The following is a 20,836-nucleotide window of genomic DNA, read 5'->3' as shown; positions in this document are numbered from 1 at the left end:
AATGTCTGTATCCTTCCCTGTAGAGTCCTGTCAGGTTTTCAGGAAATTCCTTTGACTTTTCAAGCCGCCATAATATGGTGCTGCGTGCAGAATTTTGAGGAAAGATAAATGTAATATATTTCATTAAGTTTAATTTGTGAAAGTTGCAAAATTGCAGCGCTGTGATTATTTTCTAGATTATCATTATACATTAGGTTAGTCATTGTTGGTGGGAGAGTAGAATTTAAAAGGTGAAACTGGAGGACAATATTTCCACGAACCATGACCTCAACCTGAATACAGCAGATTGTTTTTCCTAGATCCTCTTCCTTCACCTTTCCTGGGTTCAACAACAGTAAGGACACGTGTGTGTGTGTGTGTGTGTGTATATATATATATACATATTTGACGCATGAAAGCCTGAAGACTAAATTTGACTTTTAAAAATCCAATACCAAAATCGGCCACAGGATGGCAAAAGTGCGTCTATATCTGCCAGCCACATTTCTTTTGATATCCACTTTTACTGCTAAGCATTCTTGGAGCTCAGCAAGCAGAAGCAAGCGCCTGGTTGACCTAACTTCCTGCAACAACTGCTAAATGGCTCGCCATCTTGCCCTGTCTTCTCCTAACCTGACTCCGCCAGATGGATTTGCTCCGCATATCCATCTGGAAACCTTCCGTTGAAGTAATTTTGGGAAGGGGCGAAAATACTGGTTAGCTGATTGGCCTATGTTGGTGATAGACGGGCCAAATAAACCAATCAGATCAACGAAGCATATGACGTACTAACAGAGCCACGACGAAAACACAAGCCAGGCTACTCTTGCCGAAACCAGTCGGGAGAAGAGCAAAAACATCTTTTCCTCTGAGAAAAGCCTCCAGAGCAGTGTTTTGCTCTTCTTTCAGTGAAGAAATACTCTGTAATCCCGATAAAACTTGCTCGATAGCCACGCTAACGCTAGTTTCATCGGCTGAAGCCGCCATGTTCTTTAGACTGAACTGTCGCGCTTCTCGTTGCGTCACACCTCAACCCGCCTCAAAGCCAACGCTGATTGGACGTTCGTTTGGTGAACGGCTCCAAATTTTCTTTAACGGAGAGTCTCCAGACTGACTAGCGAGTGAAACCTTGAAAGCTTGCGAGATCAGGATGGTCTCACCAGGCTAGTCTTCTCCAGCCATGCTCAGCACCATTTATTTTAGAGACCTTTATCTATGGTCGTGACATCTTCCCTGGAGTTCATGAACTGCATTGTGCCCACTCCATGCCACTCCATTTCTTTCACTTATGCAGATGCTCCGTTCCTCTGGTCCGGTGCAGAGGATGCAAGGTGTTGCCCATGATGGATGTAAGCTTGGACAGAACCCTCCCCTCAGTCACCACTTCCACTGAGTCCAGGGCTCCGCCTAGGACAGAATAATGAAAATCAACAAATGTTCTAATGGAAGTCAATACGAGAGTCCAATCTGGGACTACAGCCTTCCAAAGAAGAAAAAACCCAAACAAAAGAAATGTTTAAAAAACCCAAAAGAAATGAAGGTGTGTACATTTGAAGAAACAACGTTGAGAGGTCCCTATGCTAAATGAACTAAGATAGGAAGCATCCTTCTTCCTTTTCCCGACTCCTTCTTACTGCCAGCACTATTCTGCTTTGGCTTAAGATTCCTTAACAAATTGATGAATTTGGATGGACCTATGTCTCTTAATATATTCCATGTTTTCTTCCATATTATACGCTTTGATGACGGAGAAAAAAGGCAGAGCAGGAATGCACAATATATGGGACAGGTGGGCTCAGCCATTAACCTTCCTTTACAATCAGGTCACATATTATCGTGTTTTATATAGAGAGTAAATGGCAGGTTGTGTAGTTTAAAGGCATATTTAACCCTGTAAAGCCAAATGTATCATATTTGATACATACGGTTTCTGAAATGTTTTGCGTCTGACACCTTTTGCATAATTTAATGGTAAAAACTTTGCTCAAAATCCTGTTGTACACAATCAGATATACCTGATAACAGAGGGCAGAAGACTACACAAAAAACAACCTTGACTTATAGCATAGAAATAAACTATTAATATCAAAAATGTATTTCTGTTTTTTCTTTTTACATATTTTGTTAAAAGGCCAAATAAGGACTTCAAACCAAAAAAAAAGTAATTTTGTGTTTTGTTTTATTCTTGAATCGGGCTTTAAAGGGTTAAGAATTAAACAAACAAACATAAGGTCTCAGATCCTGAGATAAAAATGCAGAAAACTATTTTTTGTAATTTCTTTTGGGTTAAAAGTATTAATAGTCAAGCTAACATCAAAGATTAAAGGTTTTTTAAGTGAGAGCTGAGGGTGCACCACCTACTGACAGCCAGAAGATGGTGCTGTTGAACTTCTCAGGCTGTAATGCTGCTCCATGTGTGGAATCTTCTGAAGAACAGGATGTCAAGTCAAGGAGGAGTAAGAGGAGGAGGACATGCTGGGACTGGCAGGTCGGCCAGAGGTGGAGCCACAGAGACAGGAACCTGTTTGAAGGATTCAGAACCTGAGAAAAACTGGATCAGGATGTTTGGCTCCAACTTCTGCTGCAGGTAAAACCATCTCTCTCCCTCTTTGGATTCACTAGGAAAGTACTGTAGGAAGATTCTGTGGGAATGGACTGGCATCTAAATACTAATAGGAAGTTCTTTCTTTTTTTATTTTTATTTTTTATTATTATTATTTGAATCCAGACAGCTGAGTGTGAAATTAGGGTTCTGCTGAGGAAAATCTGTGAAGATCTGCTCTCTGGTCTGGTTTACAGAGACTGGGCTGCTGCTGAGCTGCAGGTCGGTTTCTGGGTCTGGGTGTGTTTAGGTCAAAGAAAAAAAAAAAACACCCTGTTCTGATTTCAGACCCACCCTGAGGCTGAACATGTTTCACTTTCCTAGAGAAACCCTCTGTTTCTCCAGAAACATGTTGGACCTGAAGATCAGGAAGATGTCATGCGCTTTATGTGGTCAGGTGTTGTTTACCTCTGAGTTTATCTGGGACATGGCAACCGTGTGAAAGATCAGGAGAGTAACCAGACAGAAATCGTTTCTCTGTTTCTATCCAACACTTTGAAATCCTGAAGGCAGCAGAAGAAGAAACCATGAAGTTCTGCTGCAGTGGGTTCAGCCTTCTAAGACATGAGAAACTCAGACAACAATGACGGGTATTACTGGTTGAGTTTCTGAGGGATCTTTGAAGAACTTCAGACTTTAAGATCCTCCTTTCCTCCTAAACGGGTCAATCTTCTTTGCTCTGGCAGAAGAAACCCAAACATTTCAAACCAGACCCAAATCTGTGTATCATAGAATATATGAATGGCCTTCATTGATCCATCTGAACCTCCACCAAAGCTGCTCCTTCTTGGTTCTAATTTCATTGATTGTCTCTAGTTCCTCCTTCAGGACCCTCTGATTTAAGGTCCAGCCAGGTTCTACTGGTGAATCCAGTTCTGAACCAGTTCACCATCAGACCTTTAAAGAATCAGTGTTATTATCTTCCACAGCAAAGCAAGTCAAGTTATTTATAAATCACCTTTAGTCACGAGAAACTTCAAATTACCGTACCTGAAAGAACATATTAGAAAAGCACACAGAGAAACGTACATTGTATTGACGTAGGGGTAATTAAATGATTCATTCGAGACAGTAAAATAAATACGGAAAATGATAAAATGATGTTAAAATATGAATAAAAATAAATGTTTTAAATCTGAATTTAAAGCAACTGAGGGTTTCATGGGTGACAGTGACAACGGATGTAGATGTTCGCTCTGCAATCGGAGGGTTGCTGGGTTGAGCCCCGGCTCCAGCTTTCAGTGGTGTTGTGTCCTTGGGCAAGACACTTCACCTGCATTGTCTACTGATGGTGGTCAGAAGGCCTGATGGCGCCAGTATATGGCAGCCTGGCTTCTTAGGGCAGCTGTGGCTACAATGTAGCTTGTTATCATCAGTGTGTGAGTGTGTGCGTGAATGGGTGAATGACTGAATGTAGTGTAAAGTGCTTTGGTCAAGTCTCCTGAATTGAAAAAGCGCCATATAAGTACAGGCCATTTACCATTTTAACAGGTTTCTGAGATTTTGTTCAAGTTTAGTGGGGCATGTTTGGTTCTGGATCTGGTAATACAGAGCAACTGAAGGAGACCTGAGAGCTCTGGGTGGTTGATACACTGATAGCAAGTCATTGGTGTTAAGACATTCATTGATTTCTAGACTAATAGAAGGATTTTAAAGTCTATTCTCTGAGCTACGATAAGCCATTGGAAGGACTTTAGAATTGGGCTGATGTGCTCGAATTTCTTAGCTGTAGTGAGGACGCAGGCAGCAGCATTCTGGATCCACTGTTTAGGCAGTGAAGACACCACTGCAGGGAGATGTTCTTGAAGTGATAGAGAGCCGACTTTGTTCCTGTCTTTATGAGCCTCTGGAGATTCAGGTCTGAGTCCATCAATAAACCCAGATTTAAAGCCTGATTGCTGGTTTCTGGCCGGATTAACTGAAGCTTGTTGCTTACTGTTAAACACTCTTCCTTTGTTTCTAAAGTTATAATTTCAGTTTTGTTTTGATTCGACTGGAGATAACGTTGACCATAAATGCGTTGATTTCTCTGATGCATTTACCCAGTGCTGGAATGGGTTTATAGTCACTGGTGTCATTGTAATGTACAATGTATGTCGTCTGCATAGTTATGGTAACTTAGGAAGAGCATGTTGAATGAGAGGGTCCCTAAGATGAACTCCTGAGGAACACCGATCCTCCCCAAGTTGCATTCAGATAAGGAAGCAGTGGAAAGAGACATAGTCTCGTTAACGTCCTGCAAGCTGGTGACACAGGTGCTTCAACCTTAAGTCCAAATGTTTTTACAAAATGTAAGATATTAGATAGAGTTAGACAAAATTAGATTATCTAATAAAATTATATTTAGCAAGTTACAACACAAAAGAACAGCGGTCAGGACCAGTTCTTAAAAAAATAGTCAATGTTCAGATGACTGACTCAGAGACGAGGCTGTAACGCTTCCTGGGAAACAGTTTGAAGAGTCCCGAAGACCGAAGAAGTCCCTGAAGGATTCGAGGACCTGAGAAGAGATTATTTTTAAGCTTTTACATCTTAACAAGAACCATTCATTAATCATGATATACAGAAATCAGTTTTCTACATCTCAGGGTCTTGGGTTTTACATGTTTTTTTGTTTTTGTGCTAAATGTCGTCCATATTTAACTCACAATTATCAGCATAGAAATGCATTCTTTAGAATGACCTGAGTCATTCTGATCTACCCAAGCAATTTTTCAACCACATTACAACATTAGTAGAAGTCCTGATGTGAAATTGATCCATGTTTGCATACAGGATTGAAAGCATTGCTGTTTTCTTTCTGCATCTACTCCACAAAACGTCCAAAATAGATCACCAGTCTATTGCAGGGCAACACAGAGACGTGCAACTATACCTAAGGGCAATTTAGAGAAGTTAAATAACCTAACAGCCATGTTTTTGGGCTGTGGGAGGAAGCCAGAGTACCTGGAGAGAACCCATTCATTCATCGGGAGAACATGCAAACTCCATGCAGAATGGGGAGGCTCCATCATACTGGAAGGTTTTTATCATAATGTTTGTTAAACATTTAAATCTCAGGATGGCTTGTATTTTAAAGTGGATCTAACAAAGCAGGAGTGAATGCATTCAGGAACAGTTTATATAAATAAACAGTCATAAATCTGTTTTTATCTCTTTGTTTCTGAGGATCACTGAAGCTCTTGACTTTTAAAATAAATCAGCTCCAGATGAGTTATTTTTTTACAGTTTTTACTCAGTTATATTTGATTGTTTTAACCTGTTAGATCCCAAAATCGTCGCTTCTTTCTTTCATGAGGAGCTTGAAGTCCTCACAAAGGTCAAAGCTTCTCAGACCTGTTTGTGATCCTCTCCTTTCTGGTTCAAGCAGTCCAGTTAAAGTAAACCTCTGTTTGAATGAGAACAAATTAACCTATGGTTAGTTAGCTACAGTTGTCATGGGAACTGTCTGGTTCAACAGCCTTGAACTTTGACCGACAGGCAGCTGGAAAACAATCAGTGCTTTTCTGACTGAGGTGTGTAACGATGAGATTCTTCATCAAGTTCTCTGGAGTTTTTCTTTGTTTTCCTCTGTCCTGTTTTGTAAATAAAGGCCTGAGAATAGATGTCCCAGATTATAGCTCAACAGATTTGCTTTTACAGGTAAATCATTATGGTTGTTGCTCTTAGGTTCAGCTTGGTAATTGTGTATAAAGCTTAAATTGAAATGTTTTAAAGAAGAAATGCAATGGAAACGTAGAAGGAAGGAAGGAACGGTGAGCAGGTCAGGGGGGATAAGAATTACGAGGAATAAAAGAGGCTAAGAAAGAAAATGGGAGGAAGAGCGGGAAAAGAAAACACAAGAAAAATGCAAAATAAAAAAGTAGCTCCTAGAAGTGACTGGAAGTGAAGTTTTCTAGATGTTTCACCTCTGATGGCAGTGAGAGGTGAACCTTCTGGGTATTGTTCCTCATCTGACTCACACTTCAATGAGGCATGTGACCGAAACCACTCTGACGAGGGAGTTAACGACCCATCAGGACCCCCTAAACACCATTAACCCCCCAGGTGACCTCCATGGCCAGTCCAGTAGGAATGATCAGAGCCACCTTTTGTCACCCCTAACTCTTTGTTAGACCTACAGTAGATTAATCTCAGTGCTCTCCACCATCAGTTAAAACTGAAGATGGACAAGAGTCAAACTGTCTTCTAGGAAACTTCACATCCAGTTGCCTAAACTGAACCTTTCAAGCTTTACTAGAGCTGCACGGTTTTGGCAAAAATCTAAATTGCGATTATTTTTACCCAAAGTGATAGCGATTTTATTTGGATTTGGTTTTGCACCAACCCCAAGCTTGTAGATGGTTCAGTTTTTGAAAGCTTTCTTGCCCAGAGTCCATCGTTACATGACTTTACTCTAATCACTGAGTGAAAAAGTGTTTACTTCTACTTGCATGCATGAATCTGGGTACTAACTACAACTCTCTCTACCTTTGCTGACAAACCCACATCACCACCTAAAGGGCTGGAGGGAGAAATCTAGAGTCTAACTATTGTTAAATATGTGCCATTAATAATCAGTGCCTTTGCAATTTGTAAAATGTTTTTTTTTTTATTGCTATTATATTGTAAATGCAATTAACTACCCAGCCCGAAGCTTGACCATGACCTGGATGACAGAGAATCTTGAATCTATTGCTTTGCTTGTTTGGAAAACTCCTGCAGCCTCTGCTGCTTATGAAAGTTCTGGGTTTTGATGTAAAAGATTTAAGAGGCTAAACCACCCCTCTGCTGTAGACACTCTCCTGTTTATTCTAGGAAACAGCAAACCATTGGTATAATGCAGTTACCCAGTCTAATGTATTGTGCATTGGGGGAGTGGCGGCCTAGTGGTTAGGACATGGAGGTTGGAATCCTGAGGTTCTGAGTTTGAGCCCCGCTTCCACTGACTGCCACCGTGAGTCTCTGCACATGATGCTTAACCCCACACTGCTCCCCGGGCGTCCCACAATGGCAGCCCACTGCTTCCCAAAGAGGATGGGTCAAATGCAGAGGTAAATTTCTCCAATGTGAGATCAATAAAGTTCAATTATATCATATATATATTCTGTATAACCCCCATTGGGTTATCTGAAGTAGACCAACCGTGATCCGACTCTAGAACCATCGTAGCTGAGTCCTTTCAACACTGAGGAGTTCTGTCTATGACAAATCCAGAATACTGTTAGGAGGAAGCCCATTTGAGCTGCTTGGATCCACATTTTCATTCCTTTAGACATGATCCATGTCAGCACCATAGATGAGGGTTAGACAGCAAATCTAAACTATGCAGGACCAGAGCAGAACCATCATCTGCGGTTGTGCCAACCTACCGCCACTAAGAAGACACGAGGATGCTTAAACCTCTGGTTTTGACCCACAGACTCCCCCCTAATCTGTAGGTAGCAGTCCAAGAATTTTGGTGGGAACCGTTAATTAGTTAACTGGCAGCTTTGTAATCAAACTCTGGTAAGGTTGGGTTCTCTCTGGGTGTTCTTCTGGTCTCCCACAGTCCAGAAGCATGACTGCTGTGTTGATTGGTCTCTTTAAAGAAGTGGTATTGGTTGTTTGTCCTTAGTCTCTCTGTGTTGTCCTGTAGACAGGTTCTACTCTACCTCTAACTGGCTGCCCAAAAGGATGGACGGAAAAAACACAGTTTTGATTAATTGCTGTGGAGGTTATAGATAATCACACCTTTTGATAGTTGTTGAGGGTCAAAGACAGAGTTTTATGAATGAGGGGAATTAATGTACAGAAGATGAAGCTTCTGATCCAGGGTGGAAAAGTTCAAGGACGGTTTGTAAACCTCACTGAGCTTCTTAACACTGTCTGACGTTTGGGATGTTTTTGAGGTTGATACCTCTCCTCTGTTCACATGAGCTTATCTTGGGGGGCCTTCGGGAAGATCTTTTGAATCCTTCAAGAACCTTGATACCTTCAGCAGGTCTGAAAACATTTCAATTAAATTCAGTTTGATTTATATTGCACCAATTCACAACACATGTCATCTCAAGGCACTTTCCAGTTCAACCAGATCATCCAGTCAAATTGATTCAAAGTTTTCTATCTAAGGAAAACCAGTTGATTGCCAGCTCCCATGTCAGAGGATGAAGAGAGCACATCCAGTTAGTCACAGTCAGAGAAACAGGACTACACTGAATAAACAGGCCAACCTCCAACATCTAGAAACAAAGGTGTTGATGGCAGCAGCACAGCTGATATTTCTCTCCAGGATGGAGTCACAGCCAAACAGGAACAGAGCAGATGAAGCTACTATGAGAAAAAGCAGAGAGAGCAGAAGGTTTGTTTTGAAGTCTCAGTAAAGGTGTTTATTGCCTTTCTTCAACCTTTTATGATTAGATTTAGGAGTTCTGAAATGTTCATCTAATCATACATATAACTGAACCAGGATCTAAAGGTTTCTTTAGGTTGGAAATGTCTCAGAGGAAAGTGTGCAGAACTTCAACAGGTTTTTTTCTGAGTAAGTTATGAAGATCATTCCAGTGGCTTAAGTCTTTTGATCCTGTTAACAAGAAACCTGAACAGGTTTTATAGATAATTATGTTCAATGGCCTGAGGGCATCAAAGAAATAATAAAATGAACAATGGAGGAGACTAGAGGCCTTAAATAGTGGAGCAGCCGTCTTGGTGAGAATTCACTGTCTGGCCGAAGGTTTTACCTTTGAAAGGAGTAGAAGAAGATGAGCTAAATAAATTCAGAGCTAAAGTCAGACACCTGAACAGCTCTGTTGAATCACATGGAATCACATGTCTGATGTGTCGGATACGAAACATGTAACTCAGAGTCATGTAAAATCCATGCCGTCCGACTTTCTCAACATTCCTGTTTGTTTTCCAATGTCGTGTAGGAATACTCTGCTGACGGATTTATGAGCTCAGCTCGGTTATTTCTGTGCCGAAACGTGACCACACCCACACTCACCCACAGGGTAAAGGTTGGGCTCTCTTCAGATGTTCTCTGCTCCGATTGGCTGCCATCCTCGTGGCGTCACAGGTCACACCGTCACTGTGGATTCCACCATGTTGTTTGGGACGGCACTCTGCAGGAATGTTTGCTCTGCTCTGATTGGCCGGTGTGCCGGCCACAAACCTCGACCTCGGTTTGATGATTGACGGCTCAGTTTGTTGTCTGCTCGAACAGAGCGCCCTGTGTGTGTGTGTGTGTGTGTGTCAGTGACATGCTACGCTGCTGAAGGGAGAGGCTGAGTCACAGAGAGATGAGAGGGAGGAGAGATGGTTGCATTTCAACATGGAGTCCCAAACACACCTGTAACAGTTCAGGATCAGATCTGGGTCCAGGAGGAAGATTTTAGATCCGGTTGTTTTCAGTTTAGTTTATCGATACCTTAGTTTTTTAAACCTTGAACAATATATATCTAATCACTAAAAGATTATTGAAATCTGATCTCATAAAAGCGGTTCACCAGCTGGATCCATGGGCCCCTCCTGAGCACTGGGGCCCCTCTTGATTATTGGTCCAACTAGATGGGAATAAAATTGTCAGATATTAACTGCATTAGAAGTGGCCTTTTTTTTTTTCTTCAACTAATTAGTTTTTTTTTATTAAAGTAACATAATTTCCAGGGTCGACCCAAAGCATAAGGAAACTAAGTGACTGCTTAGGACCCTGGAGCAACAGAAGGCCCCTGTTACCCCTAATAACACTTTATTCTTAGTTGTTTCAACAATTAGTTGCTTGTTTGTTTTGCTTGAACAGTGATTTCTATAAATAATGTAACAAAAACACATTTTTTATAGCAAAATGTCTTTAATAACATTAACATACTCACTTAAACTTGGAAAAAAATATTGGTATTGGAGCCAGATTGACACACAGATGAGGAAGAATCAGTTTAACCTTCTTAAAGTTGAATATATCTTTAGAAAACAGTCTGACAGTGATGAGAGAGCGCTGGCTTTAGAGATGGAAAACCCTTCAGACATCAAGAAGCACAGATGATCACACTTACTAACTTACTTCCTTTAAAAGGAGATCTAGTTGTAGCCAAGTCTTTAAGTTGCTCTGAGGCAGCTTCACCCTGAGATGATGCTTCTTCAGTTAAGAGCTTTTCCAAGTTCAAATTAATGAAGCGCTACCAGAGATCTTCCATCTCAGGAGAATGATGGTGTGAGCTGGCAGAGATTAGCTTTAACAAAGTTTTTAACAAAGTTTTCCATCAGTTCTCTTACAGAGATTTCCTCTGTGAGTTTGCAACAGAAAAGGCAGGAAGAAGAAGTTTACAGTGGAACAAGAAAAGGTCATATGTATGGAGGATAAAAAGTGCCAAAATTAAATAAATAAATACACCATTAAATAAATAATTAAATGTGTCAATAATTAATTAAATGTGGAATTAAATAAATTAATGTGTCATTCATTAATTAAAACCACGTCACTAATATAAAGTGCCACAATTAAATAAATAAATACAGCGATAAACAATTAATTAAATGTGTAATTCATTAAATAAATAAGGAATTAAATATATAAATGTGTCATTAATTTAATAAAATATGTCTTCATTTTATAAAAAAAAATATATATAATTATTTTAGTGTGCATTTAATTATTTCATGGTCCTGTGTCGCAGTGCATCTAAACCATTAAAAGAATCTGTCAAACTCGCCCATCAAAGTTAGGGGGCGGTTATCTAACACCTGATTGGTCACCCTGCACATTAAGGCGAAGCAAATCGATTACAGAGACTCGATTCACGTTAACCCCGCCCCCTAACTTTGATGGGTGAGTTTGACAGATTCTTTTAATGGTTTCCATGCACTGCGACACAGGACCATGAAATCATTAAATGCACACTGAAAAAATTATATATATATATTTTTAATAAAATGAAGACATATTTATTAAATTAATGACACATTTATATATTGAATTCCTTATTTATTTAATGAATTACACATTTAATTAATTGTTTATTATTATTTAATTTTGGCACTCTTTATCCTCCATACATATGTGGGTAACAGTAGTTTGTTTATAATTAGAGAGTTTTCATATATTTAAACACATTTAAAAATTTTTTTACAAACTAGTGACTCGACTTTAAACTCGTTTTTATTTTCTACCTGGTTTCAGGTAATTTTGCTTGATACTTTATTGTCTGATTTAACTATGTCTACTTTTGTACAATTTAATTTGTAAATTTTATTTATCAAAGCTATTTTATCTGCTTTTTGTTGTTCTTTTTTTTAACTTCAGGTTATTTTTTCTGTTTGAAGAACCAAAAAGTAAAAAACTAAAAAACAACGTTACTGTCAATAATCTGCAAATATTTTTTACGTGCTTTATTACTTTTAGTAGTACTAAATGATGCACACAGACAGGAAACTGTAAACCAAGCTGCCAGAGCTGCAGTGAGTTTATAGAAGATCTCATCCTCTGGATGTTGATTGCAAAAAACTATATTTTTGCCAAAAATAAAAGGTTTCAAAAATGAATTTTGTTTGGGCCACCTCAGGCTGTTAAATTATATTAAAACAAGATACATGACTTCAGCTTGTTGGATCAAATTAAATTTTTATAATCTCTCTATACCTGCTGTGCCAGATGTTCTATCTATTTGTTTCCACTAGACATCAAACAACTCAGGTTTTTTAAGGCTGATGCTGATTATTTTGAAAATAATCTAATAGATGCCAAAAAAGTGCTGCTAAAATGTTCTTGAGCCGATTATTTCATTTCTATGATTAAAAATGACACAATTTCACAAGAAACATGAACAAATCAATCAATCAACTAATAGATACACATATCTACTGATGCTGAAACAAGAAAAAGGCCTAAAATCCTTAACTTAAAGCATGTTTTATGATATATCAGTCTACATCTAATTTCTATTGTGGGAGAAGCTGAGATATAGAGGTTGGTGATGCTGGTTCAGGAAGAAGGCGTAAGGGGGACAGATGAAAGAGAGTCAATGGCGCTCAAAATCTGCAAACACAGACACCTTTTTACACCAGCTAAAGTCAAAAGCAAAATATTTCTGTAATTTGAAAATAATGTGCATGATCAAAGAGCTTATCCACGTTTGTTAGAAGCAGCTTTAATCTTTTTACATCATCGCACTCTTTCACAATACTGACTGGGTTCCATCCATCCATCCGTCCGTTTATCCATTCGTTTATCCGGGGCTGGGTCGCAGAGGCAGCAGGCTAAGCAGAGATGCCCAGACTTCCCGATCCACACACACTTCCTCCAGCTGCTCCCCGAGGCGACACCAGGCCAGCTCAGAGACATAGTCCCTCCAGGGTTTTCTGGGCCTTCCACAAGGCCTCCTCCCAATGCCTGGAACACCTCAAGTTAGGCGACCAGGAGGCATCTGGAACAGATGCCCGAGCCACCTCAGCTGGCTCCTTTCGACGTGGAGGAGCAGCGACTCTACTGCGAGCTCCTCCCGGGTAACTGAGCTCCTCACCCTACAAAGGAAACTCATTTAGGCCCCTTGTATTCGTGATCTTATCCTTTCAGTCATTACCGTGATCTCATGACCATAGGTGAGGGTGGGGACGTAGATCAATCAGTCAATTGAGAGCTTTGCCCCACGACTCATCTCCCTCTTCACCGCGACGGTCCGATACAGCGACCGCATCGCTGCTGACGCTGCACCGGTCCGTCTGTCGATTACTCGCTCAATCCGTCCCTCACTTCCTCATCACTTCCATGTTGAACTGAAATCTCTGCAGTTATTGTTTATTTCAGTAGTCAAGTCTAACTAGCTGTTTTCTATTATAAAATAAAAGCATTTAATCTTACTCCAAAGTTTATTTTTTTCCATTTGTATAGTTTCAAAATCATTATTTTAAAACTTTATTCCTCTTTTATTAATAAACTATAGCCTGTTAATGAGCATAAATATAATGTTCTAAATAATCTAGTTTGTTTTATTGTGTTGTTTTAAATATGAAACATGATAATGATAATTTCTTCTTGAATATACTGCAGTTGATTGTCCCACATAAACACAGACACCTCGGTGGCGTGAATTAGTTTACATTAGTTAGTGATGGTTAGATATTTATATCAATTAATTAATTAATTAAGCCAGTCAATCAAATAAGAAATATTTTATATTTGTAAAGTTGCATTCAAAGTGGTATTTAAAGTTACCTTAAATCATTAAATGTAACTACATATCTATTTTTTAAGTGCTGTAACTATTTTAGTTACTTTCTCGGGGAGAACTAACTTGTACCTATAACTGGGTATTTCTATAAGCAATATGCAAAAACTGGGTCCAACCTGGACGCTGTTATTAAGAAGGACCAGAACTCCGGCGGACCTGTTCAGCCCGAGATGGATATTAATGAAACCTTCAGTCTGACTGCAGTCTGAATCTACTATTGTTCATCCACAAAGACGGGAAACACACATGACGTGATGTCACGAAGGGGTGGCATCCAAATAGCCATATGGGCGGGGCTTAGAGCTGACAGGAAGAGCAGGACTTCCCTTTGTAAACAGAGCTGGCCTGGAATCAGCCTCCTGTCATTGTTCTTATAGACACAGTGCCTGGCTCAGAGGCTGCCGGGCAGGAAGGACTCAAAGGGTGTAGCATTTCAGACAAGACTTTCAGTTTTCTAGCAGAATTCAGGCCTCACTTGGTCATCGTGATCAGCTGCTGCAGCTGTTCGTGGTCCTTCAGACACTCAACATATTCCAAAAACTGAAGGAATGTTAGGAAATCAGGAAAATCCCTCAGATAGAAAACAGCAGCTGGATTTCACACATAGTTATGTGTAATAACAGGTGTAGAAAACAATGAATTATATAAAAATGTGTCTAAGGATGCCAATTCTGAGTTTCCTCCTAAGAAGGTAGCTCTGAGTCTACAGATCTTCATGATAACTCAGTTTATCATGAAGCACATTAAGCAGAAATATTAATCCCAGAACTTCAAGGAGCTGTTTGAGTCCTGACAGTTGCAGGTAATCTGATGCAGTTTAATTATCTCACCTGTTTGCACAGTGTTATAAATTGTGCAAACAGGTGAGAATGTTACCAAATACCAGAACTCCTCTGTCTGTCCAACCGCAGCCAAATCCATGTTCTAGGCAGACTGAGTCCAGGTCCATCTCCATGCTAAGCTGTTTGTCTGCAGCTGCTTTGGACCGAGGCCTGGAACAGTGAAAAGTTGAACGAAATACAGAAAATGTGCTTTACAGCTCAATGAATGACAACCACATAATAAATAACTTCTAGGGGGTTTGATTTTATTGTCCAACCGTCGAATCAACATGAGAACCAGAACTCCCATTTAGAGACGGCTGAACTTCTGCTGGCGAGTCACGGCTGAGCCGCGTGTTTCTGAAGTCATACGGAGGCTGACATGTTCAGGCAGGTTCTGACACGAAGAACAGCTCATTGCTGTCGTTCCTGACGGTTCTGTTTGCAGCAGCTGTTAATCGAGGAATTCCTTAGAAAACAATCATTGTCTTTAAATGTTCAGATTTTGGATCTTCAGTCACAGGAAAGAGCAGTTACCTTAAGCATGGATGAGGGTTTGCGGTCTGAGAATGTCTCAGAGCCAACAGACCCCCAATGGAAGTGAAAACAAATTAACAAACATTTTGAAACTGCTTCAAAGTTTTGTACAAATGTTCCAGATGGATGTTCTGTACCAGGAACAAAGACATGGTAAAAGCAGTTTTAGATGAGGTCCGAAACAATCTAACAGATGATATGTCTTGAACAAAAGCACCTCCTGAGTCGAGCTGTATTATGTCAGCTATCCCACATGGGGTAGAAGGTATAAACACCTGCTTTTGTGTTTGGCTTCAATTTTCTAAAAGGATTTGCTTATTCCGGAACAAGAGGAAGTCTGAATAACAGCAAATAAAGAGTTCTTAGATGATAACTGACTGACTGACTTGGTAAAAAAAAAAAAGTCTGTAAAGACCACATTGGACCCAACCAGGAGCTGTCATTCCTGATTTCATGTTTTCTGTGTTTAAGGTCGCTGAGAATCAGCTGTAACCTTTGACCCCATTACCATCAGAGTTCTGTCTACCTGAGGGGGTGGATCCCGAAAGAGTTCAGGGACGTAAACATGGCCGCAACTTCTACGGTGCTGAGCCGGGGTAAGTTCTGTGTGTATACAGAAAAAAACCGGACTTTAGAGGTTCTGCCTGACCAAAGTGAGTTTGGATCAATGACCCAACCTGAGATGGTTGAATCAAGGTTCAATTTGGATCAACAAACCAATCAGCTGCAGTAGAAGCCTGGTTCTGATTGAGCAGGTTGAGTTTTGGCTCGCTACAGGAGCAGAACCTTCATATGTCCCAATATCGGTGTGACTGTTTCTGTGGTTAACTTGATCTGCTCAGTAATTCCATCTGTTTTTTAGGTCTTGGTCTGGTCCTGGTGGAGTTCAAGTATGAGTACAAGGATCGGGATGGGGTTCTAGTCTCCATCAAACCAAATGAGCGCTACATTCTGTTGGCCAAGTCCAACGACCACTGGTGGCAAGTCCGAAACGACAGCAACTCCAAACCCTTTTACATCCCGGCCAAATATGTCAAGGAGCTGCCCACAGAGTTACCATCTCCACTCGACTTTGTCGACCCATCCAGTCTGGAGCCTCCTAATCATCCGGTGTTGGCTCCTGCTCCTGTTCCTGTACCTGTACCTGTTCCTGTCCCGGTTCCAAAGAACCTGGAGGACCAGGGGGGAACCAGAACCAAACAAAACGATGAGGTGATGATCCATGTAAGACCTGACACCTCTAATCGCCACCATCGGAGTGAGAACCGCATGTCCACATTTGGCGTACCTCTAGACCTGCCAGACCTGTCGCATGTTGGGTCGTCATCAAGGGTCCACGGCACACACCCTGCTTGTTCTGCTGATACCGGAACCACAGCTTCCACTCGGACTACAAACGTGGCAGACAGTAAAAAGCAGCCTCAAATACAGGCCCTCCTTGAAGACCAAACTGATTCGGCGAAACCACGAGTTCCAAGCTTCAGTCCAGCTGACCCTCGGATCGGCAGCCGGCCCCAGAACCATCCCATCCCCGTGGAGATGCCGACCGTTCCCCCTAACAGTAGGACATCTGAGGAAATTTTGCTTACTACACATGACAGCAAGCATCACAAAGAGGAACTAGAGGAGGAGGAAGAGGAGGTGGTGCCTGAGGAGGCAACAAGCTCGGAGAGCAGTGAAGAAGAGGAGGAGAGCCGAGGTCACCACATCTACGAGTCCATCCAGGACCTGAACCTGAACCTGCAGGCTCTGGGTAGAGAACAAAAGGGTCCATCAGCACCTTCAGAATCAGCACCTCAAGAATCGGTACCTCCTGCTTCGACCCAGCCCGCTTCACAGGTAAGAAGGTTCCCTCCTGGGACCAGCTGAGTCCAAAGCTTTAATTCTCGTCTGGTTTGGAATGAAAAACCTGGAACTTTTTCAGCAGATATAGAGTCAGTATCACTTTAGGGTTTAAACCAGGTTCTTGTTTTTACTGGTTAGGCCAGTCAGCCCCCAACTGGCCCAGAATGATTCGCAATTTCCACATGAATAACCCAGAACCGACACCATGAAATATTAAACTCCCTGCCTTCACAGGGCAATGGTCTGTTTTCACCTGTGCTAATACTGCTTCAAAGTCCCTGGCAATCCTCCAAACAGATGAGGTTAAATAATAAAACCACAAAATAGGGTCCAATCGGAGTTTCGTTTAGCGGAAGAAATTTCATCACCTATCCAGGAGTCTTTGTTAATTTTGAGATCCCACAAAAGAGCTTCTTATGATTGAGGCACTGGTGTTGTCAAGAGGTTTTCAGATGCAAATCCGACTTGGAATGTGCAACTTCTTAGGCATGAGTTCCTGTAACCTCTTTGGCATAAGTTCCCAGACCAAACTGTAGATGCTTAGAAGCTGAAAGAGCAATCCTCCCCCTCTGTTAAGTGATGGCTAGCCTCACCCCTCTTCCAAACTCTCTGTCCTCTCTGTCTAGATCTGGACATTTTGGTTGTTAAAGGTGTGTGCTTTGTTCTTGAGATTGACGTGTACATCTGAATCTTGTCTGGAGAGAGGATGCTGTAACCCAATAAGTCAAATCTTCATCCTGCAGCATAAGCAGCAGGTTTTCCAGTTAAATATCTGATCCAAAGGTACCCATATCCTAAAGTCCGCCCCACTCTTCCTTGCAATGCGTTCCTGGCACCCATTGCTGCCAAAGTTAGATCTTTAATCATAGACTTCTATATCAAAAGGTTGTTTTGGAGCGGCCTGGTCAGAGTCTGGACATGAATATGATAGAGAATATAAAGATTAGGGTGATGGCAGGGAGGTGTTACAGCCTTGGAGACTATGAGCTCATTAAAGATAAATGATCAAATTCTCAGAGGATGAATTTAAAAAGCTGCTTAGTTTGTATTCATTTATGGCAGCAACGGTTTCAATTATTGAGATGAATGATATAGATCGGAGGTCTTCAGCAGGGGGTCCGCAACCCCTAGGGGTCCCATATAGGCACTGCATGGGGGTCGCAAAAGTTTTGCTTGATTATACTTTTTTTATATTACCCCCCTGCAATTTTTTTCACTTATTGAAAAATCTTTAAATCCACATTAACATGAATTCAGCACACAGTAGTAAACAGATAAATGGAGGCAGAAGATGTCTTTCAGTCATCAATGCTCACATTCAGCGACACACAGGAGCTCTTTCAAGCTGGACACAACTGGTTTTATTCACAACACCTGTCCCATCAGCCAGGAATCAGAAATACTTTAATAATCCCAGGGAGAAATTACTTTCACGCAATTTCGTACAATATAAAAAAATTAGGGGCCATTAGTTTTGAGGTCCTTGGCCTGGAAAACGTTGAAGACCCCTGATATAGATGATGTTTTATTAGCCTTTTTATAACAAATTGATTCTAAATGTATCCCACTTTTTAATGCGTGTCTCTTGACATATATGCATCTTAGTTTACATGAGAATATGAATAATTTTGGCCTTAAAGGGATAGTTCGGTATTTTTGACATGAATCTGTATGGCATCCCCATCACCAGTGTCATGCAATCACACTGACTTACCCCTGGCAGCATCCTGTGAGCAGAGTTCTCGTCCAGTTTTGGTCAAGCCGAAAGTAGTCCGGCAGGTTTGCTAGACCCAGCGAAATAAAACGTTTCTCTTCCCAAAACATTATGTGTTCAAAAGAGCGATATTTTTGCATCCCAAAAACATTGTGGTGGAAAAAGTCACACGTCGTTATCAATTGGTCCTATTTTCTCTCTGTTCGTATCAGTGCGCGCCGTCATTCAGACAGCGAGCTCAACAACAGCCAGATGCATGTCTCCCTCCGCCCAGCTAGGAGCTAGGCGGAGCGAGACATGCATCTGGCTGTTGTCAGGTTAGTAGGCCCTAGCTGTCAGGTCATGGTGTCGCGCGCACTGATACGAACAGAGAGAAAATAGGACCAATTGATAACGACGTGTGACTTTTTCCACTACAATGTTTTTGGGATGCAAAAATATCGCTCTTTTGAACACATAATGTTTTGGGAAGAGAAACGTTTTATTTCGCTGGGTCTAGCAAACCTGCCGGACTACTTTCGGCTTGACCAAAACTGGACGAGAACTCTGCTCACAGGATGCTGCCAGGGGTAAGTCAGTGTGATTGCATGACACTGGTGATGGGGATGCCATACAGATTCATGTCAAAAATACCGAACTATCCCTTTAACTGGATTAATTTTGATCTCTATGTCTCTCCATAACATTAATTAGGATACTGTTTCCTCATCTTTCTTTTCCTTTCATCGCATCAGTTTTTTTTTTCACACTCAGTCTCTGACTGAAATGAAATAACAAATTTTGTTTTCATATGTTTGATTCTTGTGATTTGTACAAGTTCCACTAATAAAGACAATATTTGACAAAATAATAAAGAACTTAAAGTCAAACGAAGCGTTGCAGTGGAACTGATGATATGCAGCATGGTGGACTGTGTGCCATAGAACTGCAGAGCAAGGGTAATCTGATGTTTGCAAAACAAACACGCAACCCACCGTGGTTTTTAATGACACATTCAAAGTAACCTTCTGCTGTTTGTGGAGACCATGTAGCTTAATGCTTCAACCGGTTTGATTAACTGCTAGTTTCACATGGTTTTTAATTGGCGCTGGAGGTGTTGTCACCCGATTCGATAAGCCAGTAGCATCGTGTAGCTGTGATTTGCTGTGTGGGGATGCTGTGGTACATCTTTTTTGTTTTTTAATGCTGACACATGCTACAGTAAGTGTCGTCCTTGAACACATCCGGAGTCAGACGGAGGTCCTTGAAAGCAACAAAAGTGCCCAGACTGAAGGTTTAGTTCCTGTGTGTGTTTCCTGACTGATCCGGTTTTCCTGTTGGAGATTAAAAACAAACAAACAACAAACTTCTGAGTTTGGTTTTATTGGAGTCAGCAGCAGGGGCCAGAGTTGGTGTGTTTAGGTTTTTTTATTTTATTTATATGCTTTAATGTAAAGTTCAGTCTGAGTTCAAGTGTTGCTGGTCTTCCTACAAAATAAAAGCCCTGTGCAGCCAAGGCTTGTTTCCTGCACCGTCGACACAGGAAGCTGGAAGCACAAAATGCTGTTTCCTCTTTTTATTTTACTCACAGCCGAAACAAACGGTTGAACTTTGGCTGTTTTATCTGACACTGACTTCATGTTCAAAGGTTCTTTATTTAGATGTTAACAGTCATGAGGTCAATAACATCTGTCTGATATTCAGTTTGGTTTTTATTTGTTTATTTTCTGTTCCTGGCTGGATTCATGTCTGCATTTTCTGATCCAATCAGGGCTTTAGGGTTTTAGGAAAATAGAAAAAGAAGTTCTGAATGATTCTGCCTCTCGACTAGCTCTGCTTCTCTGTGTTGGACGTCTGAGGTCAGAACAGGATGTGATGAGGTCAGGTGGAAGCAGTGATGTCACAGCAGACAGGAAGAGGTCAAGGTTGGACAGGAAACTGTGAGGCTTTGCTGACGCTGCAGCGACACCTGCAGCTCAGAGGGCCATGGAAACCCTGTAAACTATGTTTGTTTGTTCTTAGAGGCGTGGGATGAAGTAACAGGTCTGACTAACAGATTTAGAAATTTCCTCAGATTTTGTAGAACCAACCCTAATCCTAAAAATGATGTGACTTCAGGTTCATCACTTAAAACCAAAACAGCCAAGTATATGATGGAAGTTCTATTTTACCCCAAAAT

General features: G+C 41.0%; 1 protein-coding gene across 3 annotated transcripts in view; it reads left to right on the top strand.

Annotated features, from left to right (window-relative positions):
* The first annotated feature begins 2,436 nt into the window (after positions 1-2,436).
* LOC119781805 (rho GTPase-activating protein 27-like) overlaps positions 2,437-20,836 on the top strand; it is a 45,780-nt gene continuing 27,380 nt past the window's right edge. For all 3 annotated transcript variants that reach the window (XM_038282409.1, XM_038282391.1, XM_038282400.1), the window contains exons 1-3: positions 2,437-2,566; positions 15,591-15,715; positions 15,982-16,958. In XM_038282409.1, the coding sequence (XP_038138337.1) occupies positions 15,685-15,715; positions 15,982-16,958 (1,008 nt within the window). In that variant the 5' untranslated portion in view covers positions 2,437-2,566; positions 15,591-15,684. The remainder of the gene's footprint in view (positions 2,567-15,590; positions 15,716-15,981; positions 16,959-20,836) is intronic.

The sequence above is a fragment of the Cyprinodon tularosa genome, unplaced genomic scaffold, assembly GCF_016077235.1.
Source record: "Cyprinodon tularosa strain WSP-4 unplaced genomic scaffold, ASM1607723v1 ctg104, whole genome shotgun sequence".
Lineage (NCBI taxonomy): Eukaryota > Metazoa > Chordata > Actinopteri > Cyprinodontiformes > Cyprinodontidae > Cyprinodon > Cyprinodon tularosa.
The sequence above is the reverse complement of the archived record's forward strand: the minus strand, read 5'-3'. Positions and strand labels throughout refer to the sequence as shown.